The sequence below is a fragment of the Dermochelys coriacea genome, chromosome 10, assembly GCF_009764565.3.
Source record: "Dermochelys coriacea isolate rDerCor1 chromosome 10, rDerCor1.pri.v4, whole genome shotgun sequence".
NCBI classification, from domain to species: domain Eukaryota; kingdom Metazoa; phylum Chordata; order Testudines; family Dermochelyidae; genus Dermochelys; species Dermochelys coriacea.
The window spans coordinates 41,848,961-41,864,556 of NC_050077.1; the positions used below are offsets into that span (position 1 = coordinate 41,848,961).

Sequence of the window (15,596 nt, forward strand, 5' to 3'; positions counted from 1 at the left end):
AAGTACCAACTCACCTCCCTTGTTGGCTGCCCTTCTGCCCAGCCATACAGTCCCTTCTCCACCAACTTGTGTCAACTAATGAGGTCAACAGAAAACAATGTTTCCTTTTTCTCTCTGGCCAGAGATTCTGTATACCCCCTCCCAACAGGAGCCAGAGATTCCCCTTTCCTCTCCAGTACTTAGTATATGCTGAAAAGATGGATGTGGATTATACTGTGCAACTAACTTGCATACAGTTGTAATTCATATAATGTGCGCAACAGCACAATGCTGAGTGTCATGGACACAACTGATCAGGGTCTTCTGGCCTAAGTGTGGAATGCAACTATAGGGCCAGAGTTAAAGATGGCCTGCAAAAGAGAGAGAATATTTTGTCTTTACAGTGTATAAAGAAAGCTTAAAAGCTTCTTTTTAAAAAATCTGCTAGATTTTTAACTTTAAAAATATCAGGAATGTCAAGTCTTGTCTACCCACTTTGCGGGAAGACTTATCTGATGACTAAAATGAGGACTAGGGCTTTGGCATACTTGTCTACACTGGGGATTTGCTCCAGTTTCAGCCTTCAAAGGCTACCAGTTGGTGAAGCAGCACCCTCATGTGGACAGGATAAAAACTGTTTATAAACCAGTTTGCACTGGTGCAGCCTTAACTTCAAGTGGGAATAAGACCAGCAGAAAAAGCAATTCTGCCCATTTCCAGTAGGGATTTGTACTATTGCAGCTACACTGATGGCAATAATGAGAGCATATCCCCCTTATAGACATGGCCTTGTTCCTAAGACTCTTGACATGTGGTTTCTTCCTGGGAACTGGGTACCCAAAGAGGTGCATATTATTCACCAAAGCAGACTGTTTTTGCTTGAAGTTTCTGCATATAGAAAGGGGTTTGCTTTATTCTGAATGAATAAAACTGCATTATATTGCCCAGACTTCCTTCAGGAGGTTAGGAAAAGAAGCTGATTTTGCTTGCATAGTCACCAAATATGCAACTTACCTCTTTGCATTCCACCATATGCAAAAGATTTGTAAAAAACTTACTCCGAGGTGTGTAGAGGTTGTTTGAAGTGTGAAAGTGAAGAATCTAAAATTTTTATTCTTTATATAGGGGAACTGGTCCTTAAACTGTTGCCTTCACTAGTGATCAGCTGTTTGTGATTCTTTCTTTGTCTCCCAAATTAGTGAAGCAGTAGACTCTTCCCTCCCCATCTCCCAGCTGACCATTAGACCTGGATTTGAGGTGCAGTTGTTAGCTGAGATTTATGACTCTCTTTAATGTGCACTTTGTTCCAGAGCCCAGGATCAATGCCAGTGATGATGTGAACATTCACCAGTATAGTTCTCCCATCGTCCTGCAATGTAACCTCACCACAAGCCCCAGCCCCCTCACTTACAGCTATTGGGTGAAAAATGGGGAAGAAATTTCTGGCACTAAGAAGAATTCCAACACCACAGAGCACAAGTAAGTCTGTAAGAGGAGACATCTCTTCACTATAGCATAAACGTGGTGGCCTTATGATTTAAAGTAGGGGATAAAGTCAGGACTTCAGGGTTCTGTTCACATCTCTGCTACGGGGTGGCCGGACAGTTTGCATGAGATTCATCTGCAGGAGTGGGGTGTTCTAAGCTAAACAGAATAACTAAATAGTTCTAGAAAAAGCTAATTCTGAAAGGGATCAGTGTTCTCCATAGCTATCCTGAGTAGTTCATATCCCCACAGTATGTGCACCTATTCTATAATTTAAGGACAGCTCTTTAGAACTTTCTTGGAGCAGGTGTGTATTGTATGGATAGAAGTGCAGATAATGGTTTCCTTTCTCAGCTGAGTGTACTATATATTGTACAATATCCTGTTACATACATTGCAGAACGTGTTTTTGAATCTGTGCATATTGTGCCTGAACAGAAGAGCTGGTCTGAGCTGAGATTACCACCAGCTTGGCTTTGACAGATGGAGACATCCTCTGGGCCTTGACAGATGAAAGCCAGTGCTCTGAGCTGTCATTGAAGTATAGACAGGAGTGTTATGGAATTGCTAATTATGGATGAGATAATTGAACTATTGCAGCTGCCTGAATGTCTCATTTTTATCAGCACAGTAAGATTTTAGACCGAACTCTGCTCAGAGCTTATTGTTGCCAACCCTCCAGGATTGTCCTGGAGTTTCCAGGAATTAAAGATTAATCCTTAATTAAAGATTGTCATGTGATGAAATCTCCAGGAATCTATCCAACCAAAATTGGCAAATCTATAGAGCTAGTGCATTAGTACTGGAGCCTGTAACATTTGTGACCAGTATTTCCATACGCTTGAGTCTATACCGTGACATGCCAGTATTCTTTAAGCATTATTTTCATGAGTTCCCTCTATGATTGGCGTGCACACGTTGATCTCATGAGATTCGAATTTTGAATATGCTAACCATACCTCTGTCCTAGCATCTCCTGTCCAAAGGTGTATAAGAGGGTGATGCCCCAAATCCCACTCATGTCCTTCTGTATGATGTTTGCAGTAAGGAAAAATTTGTGTGAGGTGTGGCTCCCCTGGCACTGAACTGTGAAACTACCTTGAAAAGCCACATCCATTGGGGGTGTGCACAAGACATCTTGTGCAATGGTGATGTCATCAACATACTCTATGTATGGGAGCGCAACTGCCTCAGTTCCCTTGTTGTTCCAAAAGAGAGCATACAGAACTCTCCTATGTTTCCTCAGGCTAGCTCTTTCCTTAGTTTAATTGATCTCCTTGTAGTTAGTGTAGAGTAGAATAGGATAGCTTAGTGTACATAGTCTGTCCACTAAGCGTAGCTAGAAAACCATGGCCCTTTGGTTCAAAGATCTGTTCCATGAGAGCCACTCAACAAGAGCTACTTCTGCATCAGTGGCTTAAGCAGGTGGGGATATGCAATGCAATTCAGCAGCTTTGAGTTTGTTGTACAGTTTCACCAGACAACCTCCCTGAATTTAGCATTGCATTCAGATGGGGAGAGCAGGGCTACAGGTCCATATTTAGTTAAGAACACTTCACCGACCGTCATCCTGAAACGGCACTTCTTGTTAATCTTCCACAAGAGGAAATGCACACAAGTCCTCAAAGAAAAAGGTTACTTGCCTGTAGCTGTTCATGAGTTACCTCTGCATATTCATGCTACCCACCCATCTTCCCTACCACCTAAGAGTTCTGTCACGAGAGCATCAGGGCTCTATGGCTAGGGAGAAGGAAATGAGGCCATTGGGGAGTGCACTCTGTTCCTTAAAGTAGAGTGATGCCATCACTCTAGTGCAAGATCTTCCATGCATCCCTTAACACATGGCTTTTCAGGGCAGTTCTGCGGCTAGACACCAGAGGGTCCATATCCCACAGGTGCAAATAGAGAGGTGACTCAAATAACATCTCCTGGTAAGTAACATCTTTTCCAGCAGTGTCCATCACTTTCCCATCAGTCATTTTCAGGAAAATGTAGTTTTGTATATATTGCTGTTTAAAAACATCTAGAGGTAGTTTTTGTAGTTTACTGTTTTACAGCTTATCACTTCTATGGCCAAACTCTGAGACCATTGCACTGTTTCCAACCAACCCTGAACTGGCCTCATCTGGATGACCTGGTCTGACATTTACTCTTCCTGTTATGGGAGCATGAAACAGAACATGTTCTCAGCGGCATTCCATCCCTTTCATGACATCTCCACTGTCTGCTATGTTAATGATAAGTAGCACACCCAGGTTAGCTCACAATCCAAGGCCTTTGGGCACAGGAAATGACCAATCTCTACATAAACATCCTGGAATGGAGAGCAGCCCGCTGGCCATTTGAAGGGCAACCTCTCCAAATTTTAAATGACAGTACAACATAGATGTATTAGGCAGCAGAGCAGTCCCCATTTGGGACTCTCGTGTAACCTGGTGCATTCATCACAACAGACATAGCTTTCCATCATCCTGGCAGACAGCCTCAGCAGAAAGTAGAAAAACCTGTGCTGGTGGCCACTTGGAGCCAAGCAAGCACATTTTTCGACCTGGGTTGAACATAAAGGATCTGGTTCTCCCTTAGCTTCCATTCCGATGTTCAGACACTGCATACATGCTCTTGCTACAGTTTCAGAAAACTAGGTCTCTCCTTCAGTTTAGTAAATGCATCACTTTCTCTCGCTGGTATAAAGGTCTGCTGTATTATTTCATCCTATGTTGAGTTTTAAAAGGGTCTGCTTCATGTATTTCATTCTCTCCGGGAAGGTCTAGGACTCAAATATAGTATTTCTGCGGAAGAGAAGAATGAGGGGGGATTTGATAGCTGCTTTCAACTATCTGAAAGGGGGTTTCAAAGAGGATGGATCTAGACTGTTCTCAGTGGTAGCAGGTGACAGAACGAGGAGTAATGGTCTCAAGTTGCAGTGGGGGAGGTTTAGGTTGGATATTAGGAAAAACTTTTTCACTAGGAGGGTGGTGAAACACTGAAATGCGTTACCTAGGGAGGTGGTGGAATCTCCTTCCTTAGAAGTTTTTAAGGTCAGGCTTGACAAAGCCCTGGCTGGGATGATTTAGTTGGGGATTGGTCCTGCTTTGAGCAGGGAGTTGGACTACATGACCTCCTGAGGTCCGTTCCAACCCTGATATTCTATGGTTCTATGATACTTCCTAAATTAACAGCCAATTGAGTGATTGATAGAACGTTCTTTTCTTCTTCATCTTCATCATCATCATCTCATGGAAGGCTGAATTCTTGGTGGCGATCATGCTGGCTCAGGATCCTGAGATCCAGGAACTAAAGGCTGATCCATGGCCTTTCATGGTGAAAGTTGGTCCTTCTGCAACACCACAAATCCTTCTGTAAAGTAGTTGGGTATCTCTTTTTGGGGGGGACCGGGGGTGGGAAGGAAACAGAGAGGTTGAAGTAAATCCCCATTTGTCATCAGGAGAACGTCAGCTGCATGGTTTCTTTGTTAACATGGCTCTAAGTTGCAATGTGATCTGGAAAATCATAAGTATTTGTGACTCATGAAAATAATAGAAGTCAGTCCATTTCCACTAGAGGCTAACAACTAAGAGGGATTCCAGGTGTTAGGGTACATTCCACAAGGTGTAAAGCAGTCTCTGCTTCATGTCACAAAACTTTTTCCATCGCGGAGATGTGAATGGCTGGAGCTCTGTCCATGCTTTCATATGTTAATACTCTCTGGAATCCCCTTAGCCTCTAGATTAGATGCTTAGTTTGACAGGGAACTCTGGCAATCTTTATTCCAGTAACAGAGTAGCAGCTGTGTTGGTCTATATTAGCAAAAAGAACAGGAGTACTTGTGGCACCTTAGACACTAACAAATTTATTTGAGCATAAGCTTTCGTGGGCTACAGCTCACTTCATCGGATGCATAGAATGGAACATATAGTAATAATGTAATAAAATATAATAAAAATATCTTCTTACTATATATTCCATTCTATGCATCCGATGAAGTGGGCTGTAGCCCACGAAAGCTTATGCTCAAATAAATTTGTTAGTGTCTAAGGTGCCACAAGTACTCCTGTTCTTTTTGCTAATATAGACCAACACAGCTGCTACTCTGTTACTGGAATAAAGATTGCCAGAGTTCCCTGTCAAACTAAGCATCTAATCTAGAGGCTAAGGGGATTCCAGAGAGTATTAACATATGAAAGCATGGACAGAGCTCCAGCCATAAATAAATTTGTTAGTCTCTAAGGTGCCACAAGTACTCCTGTTCTTTTTATTCAAGTAAGCTTCCTTAAACCCATCTCCTTTAGGTCTGGGAGCTGCTCGTCAACCTCCTCCAGTGGGGATTCATGCAGGCAGTGCTCAAAGAAAACTGTTGCTTACCATAGTAACTGTAGCGCTTCAAAGTGATTGATTATCTGTATGGAGCTAAGTATTACCTGCCCTTCTTCCCCATTATTTCCAAGTCTTACCGTAAATTCTTGATATTTAATGGGAGGAATTGTTTGGCTGGAGTTGTCCTTGGGTATTGTGGTACAAGGATATAGGCAGGGTGCACTTGCAGCATCAATGGACAGTGTTGTTCAAAGTTTCAAGTTTCTGCCCCCAAGCTACACATTGCCTGCAATCTGAATCCATGAAGGCAATTGTCTCTAGGAACCATAGGTAATATAGTAGGCACCCATTCTTTCTCTAGTGTAGAAGAACCTTTAATTTACTGCTGTGTAAAAGGGGGGTATGGAGGCTTGATATTGATACACTGCACTAGCTTCTTTTATCAGAGAATCTCAAAGTGCTGTATCATGTTAAATTCACTGGCTGCTTCTAAGAATCTTGACAATTGCTCTGTGCTATTCAATAGCTCTTTTACTGGAAATATCTTTTGTAGGCTTTCTGATCATCTGCACATTACTTCCTTTCTGTAAGGGGGTTGGGTACCTTTAAGTAAAGGGAGGGGTGGGAGAAACATTAGCAACATTTGCTTTAGGCATAGTGAATATGTGACTTCTGTGTTTAATATTGCAGGACAAAGCACATTTATTTACCTGACCCTCAAGCTGTTTGTAGGCTAAATATCAACTGAACTTAGCAAATACATCTTATTAGATGAAGAACTTACTGCATGCAATTGAGTCAAAGCTTTTCTTGTGACATTGAAGGTTCCTAGGCTTTAAGTATAAAATATCTTTGATATTTTTAGTCTCCAAAACTAGGACTGTAGCATTATCCTAGCTGGCTCACAAGAACAGAGCTAACAGAGGGAATGGAGAAGACAGTGAAAAGTCCTCATGTGTGGAAATATTAATACTGATTGTCATTCTAGTGTGTTAGTTTGTGTATTTTATTGCTGAGGGAATACTTTGCAAATACAACATATATTTATACTGCAGGATAAAATCATAATTACTCAACACAGTTTTACCAGTTTGTGATACCATTCTGAAATTCAGATTAAAAAATGAAAATCTCCAATATATTTTGGTTGCCTGGCATCTTTCAGTTGCTAAAAATAATTCCCAATACCTCTAACACACATTCTCTCCTTGTACCTACAGGATTTTGAAACTCAGAGCAGATGAGTCGGGGGAATACTTGTGTGTGTTCATGTTTGCTAACTCGCCTGTAGCCAACGCCACTATAGAAGTGAAAGGTATTTTTGGTTTTTCTCTCTCCTGAAAGCTATGTCTGAGCAGTGCTCTTTCCTTTCTTCTCTTCTGGGTTCTCTTTGTCATTAGTCTTCTCCGGGTTTGTCCATACTACATAATTAATGCAAGTGACACTCCCTTGAGTTACTTCCCTTGTGTTAGCTTATCACGAAATAATGTTTTGCATCCACACTGGCATCATAGTTGCTCATATGACTTTTGGAGGCACATCCTTTGGTTCATGGCATTACAGTAAACTGTACCCCACTATGACTGCTTTGCAGTGTATAATGATAACTTTTCTGTCCCTTTTGTGGATACTGAATGGAAATGGTATGAACCCAGCAACTAAATAAAGTAAACCAGTTTAGGTTGTCACGCTCTAGATTTCTCTCTCGAGTCTTCATTCCATTGGTGGCAAGGTATGGGTTCAGTTTGCAGAGGTTACCTGAACCAAATGTTGGCACTGGTTTCTCAGTTATTCCCCACGCATGTGGCCCTTTTTCCTGCCCTATCCATTTAACAGTAGGTGTATAAACTGCTTCAGAACTTAAAACTGGACTTGGTGCACTAATGAAAAAACAGATTAGAGCTTGGTCAGTTAGAAGAAAAGGCAGCTAAGTAGTCTGCAAGGTCCAAAATCCTCATAACCAACTATGTAAACTTCACTCCCTTTCAGCTTTTGTATTGCCCTTTGCTTTTACATATGTCTGTCATAGACTGAGTCCCTAAACTTACATTGAAAGGGTTCTGTTTCTAACCCATCCTCAAGCTTAATTAAAAAGTGTAAAGTTTTGTCTGTTGTTGTTGTTGTTGTTCCAGTCCTAATGGCAAGTAACAAGGGAAGACAGATCATTGTCTTCTAAATGGGTTGTTGGTTTTTTTGGTATCCCTGGTGGTAGCTTCTGACCTCAGTTATTTGATATGTTCCTGTGGTATTACCTAAGGAAGGCCCTCAGCAAAGTCAAACACTGTTTATGGATACATCAGGAACTTAGAATCATAGAATCATAGAATATCAGGGTTGGAAGGGACCCCAGAAGGTCATCTAGTCCAACCCCCTGCTCAAAGCAGGACCAAGTCCCAGTTAAATCATCCCAGCCAGGGCTTTGTCAAGCCTGACCTTAAAAACCTCTAAGGAAGGAGATTCTACCACCTCCCTAGGTAACGCATTCCAGTGTTTCACCACCCTCTTAGTGAAAAAGTTTTTCCTAATATCCAATCTAAACCTCCCCCATTGCAACTTGAGACCATTACTCCTCGTTCTGTCATCTGCTACCATTGAGAACAGTCTAGAGCCATCCTCTTTGAAACCCCCTTTCAGGTAGTTGAAAGCAGCTATCAAATCCCCCCTCATTCTTCTCTTCTGCAGACTAAACAATCCCAGCTCCCTCAGCCTCTCCTCATAAGTCATGTGCTCTAGACCCCTAATCATTTTCGTTGCCCTTCGTTGTACTCTTTCCAATTTATCCACATCCTTCCTGTAGTGTGGGGCCCAAAACTGGACACAGTACTCCAGATGAGGCCTCACCAGTGTCGAATAGAGGGGAACGATCACGTCCCTCGATCTGCTCGCTATGCCCCTACTTATACAACCCAAAATGCCATTGGCCTTCTTGGCAACAAGGGCACACTGCTGACTCATATCCAGCTTCTCGTCCACTGTCACCCCTAGGTCCTTTTCCGCAGAACTGCTGCCGAGCCATTCGGTCCCTAGTCTGTAGCGGTGCATTGGATTCTTCCATCCTAAGTGCAGGACCCTGCATTTATCCTTATTGAACCTCATTAGATTTCTTTTGGCCCAATCCTCCAATTTGTCTAGGTCCTTCTGTATCCTATCCCTCCCCTCCAGCGTATCTACCACTCCTCCCAGTTTAGTATCATCCGCAAATTTGCTGAGAGTGCAATCCACACCATCCTCCAGATCATTTATGAAGATATTGAACAAAACGGGCCCCAGGACCGACCCCTGGGGCACTCCACTTGACACCGGCTGCCAACTAGACATGGAGCCATTGATCACTACCCGTTGAGCCCGACAATCTAGCCAGCTTTCTACCCACCTTATAGTGCATTCATCCAGCCCATACTTCCTTAACTTGCTGACAAGAATGCTGTGGGAGACCGTGTCAAAAGCTTTGCTAAAGTCAAGAAACAATACATCCACTGCTTTCCCTTCATCCACAGAACCAGTAATCTCATCATAAAAGGCGATTAGATTAGTCAGGCATGACCTTCCCTTGGTGAACTTCTCTGCCCCTGACTGAAGATATGTTGTATGGCTGAGCTACTGAATTAAGCATAGCAGGAAAGTGGAGGTAACAGACTGTGCAGTACAAGAGACAACTTATTTGATATTAAAATAAAATTAAGAAAACATAACTGTAAAATCATGGTTAAAAGTGAGTTATGTTGTTCTAATACCTTCAGACAAAGAAAGAAAACAATTTCCTGAGACTTAAAACTATTGCCATATTAAAAAGATTGTATTCTGGTCAAGATGTATGAAAAAATACTGTCAAATGCGTGCCTCTCTTCAAAGGATTCCTTTTTGCAGTGGGCTCGGAGAGCGGCTCTTTACATAAAGACTATCTAGAGATAGTGGATTTTTGTTAAACGTTGGGTATTGTGCTCATAAGGAGAAAGTGGTGATAAGCTCTCTAAAATATATAATTAGGAAAACGTAATTAGGAAGGCAAGAGGGCAGTTTGTGTGGGAGGAGAGAGGAAGAAGAAATTCGCTGCTGATCAGGAGTCTGAATGAAATTTGAGCACTGTCACACAACTCTAAGAATGGTTTCAGATTAGCAGCCGTGTTCGTCTGTATCAGCAAAAAGAACAGCAGTACTTGTGGCACCTTAGAGACTAACAAATTTATTTGAGCATAAGCTTTCGTGGGCTACAGCCCGCTTCATCGGATGCATAGAATGAAGCATACAGTAAGAAGATATTTATACATACAGAAAACATGAAAAGGTGGAAGTACCCATACCAAGTGTAAATTAGCTAATTTAGCCTCTTACATTCTATGCATCCGATGAAGTGGGCTGTAGCCCACGAAAGCTTATGCTCAAATAAATTCGTTAGTCTCTAAGGTGCCACCTACTCCTGTTCTTTTAACTCTGAGAATGCAAGTTCTATTGCTTTGCTTGAATCAGTTTAATAGAAGACTGTGCCGTATTTAGTGAGCCTGTTTTCCAGGATTTAGATTGGCCATGATTTTATGCCTCTTAATCTTGTTTACTGTGATTTTGCTCAACTTGTTGAATAATTATTGCTTTATGTAAAATAACTTTTGAATTAGGCTGCTCTTAGGGGTGACCCTTACAAGTCATTGCCAGAGAGAAGGAAAGCGTCTTAGCTTTGATAAGGGGAAAAGATGGCCAACCTAGAGCACTCTATCAAAAGATGCAGCATGGGGCTGTGCATCAGAGAGATCAACTTTCACACGGTAAATAAGCACTCCGACTTTCACAATGAGCCAAAAATCAAGCTAATCCCATTTCAAAACAAGGCCAAAACAAGCCAATCCCTAAGAACCCTAACACTCTATGGGACTAGAGTGCCCTTGCCCCTGCTTGCCAGGAGCTGATCAAAATAAAGAAGCAACAAGCAACTCACAAGCCAATTAAACCAAAAACAAGCCTAATTTCCACGTTTTTTTTTCACGGGTTTGGCATGTCTGCTGTGCATTGCCCAAAAGTGCTGTTACTGTGCTGCCCAAGGATAGCTGCAGACATGGAGAAAACCTGGTGGTACTGCTGAGCAGTGGTAGAAACATGGGATTGTGGCTTTCACAGGGAAAACTCAGTTTCTTAGATTGAACCATTGGCACAAAGGGTAGAGGCAGAAAAATAGTTAATTACATTAACCACTTTCCATAGAAATTATGTATAAATACCTATGACTGAGTAATCATTACCAATTATAAGTTAATGGCTGTTAAGCACCAGTCTCGGGAGGAGTTACGCTTGCAGATTGCACAGCAGTCAGTAACTTGAGAGGACTCCTGAACCCTATTCTGAAGCCACTCCGTACAATATCACTATTAATTCCTAGGCCAATAGGCATTAAACAAATATGTAGACATACAAAGTATGGGGTGTGGAGGAATGGGAGAATTCTTGTTAAACATCCTGAAAATTGTGGCAGGCAAATTTTTTTAGTTGAAGGAAAACTCAAAACTTTTGTACAATATAAATTATTTTCCTGTGTAGTGGCTACATAGGATTGTATTTAGGAGGGTCTTCTAAGCTACTGGTGATTACAGGGTTTAACTGCAGAACCAATGTCTTCCTAGAACTGCATATCAATTTATTATGTTGAAAATGATTACTCACTAAAGTTATTGCTACTGCAAGAACCATTGTATAAAAGCTGGAGCATATATGGTGTCACATGCATCCTCTTAAATGTAGAATGTCACTAAGTGACTAAAAAGAAAAGGAGTACTTGTGGCACCTTAGACTAATAAATTTATTTGAGCATAAGCTTTCGTGAGCTACAGCTCACTTCATCGGATGCATCAAAGTGAGCTGTAGCTTACAAAAGCTTATGCTCAAATAAATGTGTTAGTCTCTAAGGTGCCACAAGTCCTCCTTTTCTTTTTGCGAATACAGACTAACATGGCTGCTACTCTGAAACTAAGTGACTAATTTGTATGTTACGAGTATACTGGTTTCTCCCAACTAATAAACCTTGTTGCCAGTTCAATGGGAGTTTTTTAATATTCACACTGCGATGGCATAGTAGTTCAAAAATTCCAGAACCAAGACTTAAAGATCATTCTTCTGGATCTAGACTATTATGCTTTAGCATTAGTGCTGAAAACAAAGAAATTAACTTTGCTATTGCCTTGTCAGGAGGAAATGTAGATTAGCATGTTTATTGCTCAAATAATGTAGCAAGCTAACTCAAAAAGCTACCTATGGAACAAAGTTAGGTGTACACATTTGCATGTGCCTAATTTATTTGTCCATATATATACTCAATGTGATGCACAAATAGAGTCTGAGCATGCACATGTGGCCATTTAGCACTTGACTGGTCATGAGTATGCACATTGGGTATTTGCACTCATAAATTAAGCACAATCAAATGAATATATTTAACTGCAGATGTAACTTTGCAAATGAGATACTGAATGTGAAAGTGCCTGCATACAGAACAAAATAGTGTTTTTTTTCATGAGATAAAATCTGAGAACAACTTGCTGTGGGGCATCAGTAAAGATGTAACCTAAACAGCATCAGAGGTGCTTGTCTTTTTCTATTCCTTTCCCTGCAATAATTTTACCATATATATGTCAAGCTAAATGAGCGCTGTTTGAGTAAGCAGAATCCAATTTATTTCTGAATTTCATTTCCAGTTAATAGTGTAGCTAGTAATGTTTCCATTAGGTTAATATTCTCCTTTTATTTAAAATTTTTTTTTCTTTTTGTTTTCGAAGACAGTTATCTCCCTGTCCTTAGTTAGTTTATTTTCTTCATCTCTTCCCTTTTGGGAAGTGAAACCTGAAAAGGGTATGCCTGGCTCCTGGGTTTAAATGCTCTCTGTCCTGCAGAGAAGCTATTACAGTTAGCAATGGCCATTTCTGCTGCATTGCTGCCTTGGAGAGTCCCACATACCACAGAAGTGCACTTTCTGCCTGAAATTTAAAATAAAGGGTAAGAAAGAACCATGAGCTGAAGTTCAGACTCCTCATGGTGGAAAGTTCACTTACACGAGCCTCCAGATCCGGAACAACTTTCCCTCCTCCCCATCCCTGACACAGCAGTCCCTGACAAGACCAATCACATCAACGTCTTCTGTGCAGCACTCTCCAGTGGCTGCAAAGAGGAAACCTAGTGATTCCTCTCAGAAAAGTTCAAAAAAGCGAGCTATAAGTCCCCAGACTAAAGAACTGACCGGGGGAAAAAAGAGATCCAAAGCAAGGTCAACCACCTTGGTTACAACTGACCTGTGACTGGGACCCCATGAGGCTAGAGACTTCTCAAGTACTAGTACTGCCAGTAAACCTAAAGACCTGAAGGGCACAGGCTCGTGAACATCAATACCATCAGGGGAAAAGAGCAGTAGAATGTGTACTAGTGCCACTAAAATGGCATTGCTGGAGACAAGATGAGCCTTGGTACTGAACACTTTGACCACACCATCTTCTCTCCACTCTTCAGAGCACTGAAAACTGCAAGTACCGTTGACTCCTTCTATGTCGAAGGCCCCCTCTTGGCAGGCCTTAACGGTACTGACTGCTACCACAATACCGCAGGTATTCCATTTCCATTTCACCAAAGACCTGTTGGTCTCAGTTTGTTCCGCCAGAATCCTTGGTACCAGCACAACTGCAGTACCAACTGCATCTCGGTCTCCTGAATTCCCTACAGTGCCGAGACAATCACCGTCAGCTTCCTTGACTGCTCCACCTCTATTGAGCAACGAGGAAGAGGAGAATGAGATATATTCATTCTCAGTGGAAAGCTCTCCAGGGCAACATCAAGGGACCAATCACCCAGAACAGTCTCAGAGCCACAGTACTGCCATAAAAGACAAGGCACACCCACTTGGTATGGACACTCTTGGATGTTACCACCAATGTCCTTTGCACCACCTCAGTGGCTGTACTGGGACCCATGAGCAGAGAGACAGTTCTCTAGGATCTTGAGCGTTTCACATCGGGATAGAGGAAGACAATCTCCCTCAGCTTGTGATCCTCAAGAGGAGACTTTTGAGGAACAGGAAGCAAGACTGGACAAGGAGATCACTTCAGCAACAAACATCTCCTCGTCCTCTCCTGTTGAAGCCGTTATGCTTCCTCCACCAACCATGGCAGATGACTTCAAACAATTCCAGGACCTTACTAAGAGACTAGCGGACTCACTACAGATTCCCCTCAAAGAAATGAAGGAGTTGTAACACAAGCTGCTTGACATCCTGCATACTTTGTCATCAGCTTGTATTGCGCTCCCTAACAATTAGGCCCTGCTAGACCCAGCAAAAAACATCTGGCAGACATCAGCCAAGATACCATTCATTTGCAAAAGGCAGATAAAAAATATTATGTCTCCTTTTAAAGACACAGAATTTTTCTTTTCTCATCCATCCCCAAATTCCCTTGTTGTAGACAGTGTAAATGAACATGGAAGATCGCACCATGCTAAACTATATTTTGGGGTTGCCTTACTGAAAGTTGAGCAGTTGATGGGCAAAGATTTTTATTCTGATGTCACTGTTTTATTAGTTCTCTACTCAGTTTTTCAGCTTAGACAAAATCAGAATTTTAATGCGATTGGTGGGAGACTAAAACGTTTCTGGTCTGCTTTATGCATAGTAAATATGGAAAGAGCACTGGACTCACTATTTTCCTTTGCTAGGCCACCTTTGTATTCCCATAACCCTTTGTATTTTTAGCTGCTTGCTTGACATGTAATTTTCCCCATTTAAAAATTCAAAGGATTAAGGGAAACTGGGCATGGTTGTGAACTCTTCATCTGCGCACCAGCACTCCATACTTATCAATTTCTACCCACAGATATGTGCACACAGCTCCCTTTGTCTTCACTGGAAGATAGGGACCAAATTCCATCCACAGGTCAAAAGCAGCACTATAAACTTGTACTTGTAAGGAAGTTTTCTTTCAGGAATCAGTTCTAAACATACCATGTCAGACACCTGTGGTGCTGTGTATTGTGTGGCTGTGACATAGTTAAGTGTTCGAAGATATGGGGGTGGGAAAGGGCTCGCACCCAGTTTGTCTTCCTAGGAGAGCATCTTTCTCTGTCACTGGATTATCTTCCAGGATACACTAAATGGAGAGATGCAATTTCTAACTAACAGGAAGTTGGTGCTAGTAATATAAAGAATTTCCTCTTGCTTTCAGAATGGCTCAAACGTAATTGTTAGTTACAAAATTATTACTAAGTGAAGTATAATTCAAAGTGGCCCTCTTTCTTGTTGATCTGCTTACACATTATTTTAAAAATTTCTTCAAACTGAGGAACTATTTTCCTCTTTTTTGTGATGTAGAAATAAAAATAAGATGCATAAAAGCACTTCGTAAAAATTACCTCTGAGGTGTAATGAATGAGAAAGCTATTAGCCCGTTTTTCTGAATGGGGAAACTGAGGCAAAGCATGTGGCTTGTCCAAGATCACACATCAAGTCAGTATCCGAGCAGGGATTACAGTGTGGCTTCCAGTCCTCTGCTTTTCTGACAAACACATCTGCTCAAAAGCTTAAGTGAAATCTAAATCCAGTGTGAAGAGAAAAGAACTACATTTGTGCATTTGATTTTTTCTTCCTAACTACAAAGTGGAGACTAACTGGCTAGGTGGTAGTACTGGCTGAAAAGAACCTAGGGATTGTAGTGGATCACAAATTGAATGAGAGTCATCATTTAGGAGATGCAGTTGCAAAAAAGGCAAATGTGTCTCTGGGGTATATTAACAGGAGTGTCGTATGTAAACACAGGAGGTAATTGTTTCACTCTACTTGGCATTGGTGAGGCCTCTGC

At 41.6% G+C, this 15,596-nt stretch overlaps 1 protein-coding gene across 1 annotated transcript in view; it reads left to right on the top strand.

Moving 5' to 3' along the window:
• The window catches only part of NPTN (neuroplastin), a 139,598-nt gene that overhangs the window by 97,135 nt on the left and 26,867 nt on the right, over positions 1-15,596 (top strand). The window contains exons 3-4 of the mRNA XM_038418787.2: positions 1,290-1,458; positions 6,999-7,093. Of these exons, the coding sequence (XP_038274715.2) occupies positions 1,290-1,458; positions 6,999-7,093 (264 nt within the window). The remainder of the gene's footprint in view (positions 1-1,289; positions 1,459-6,998; positions 7,094-15,596) is intronic.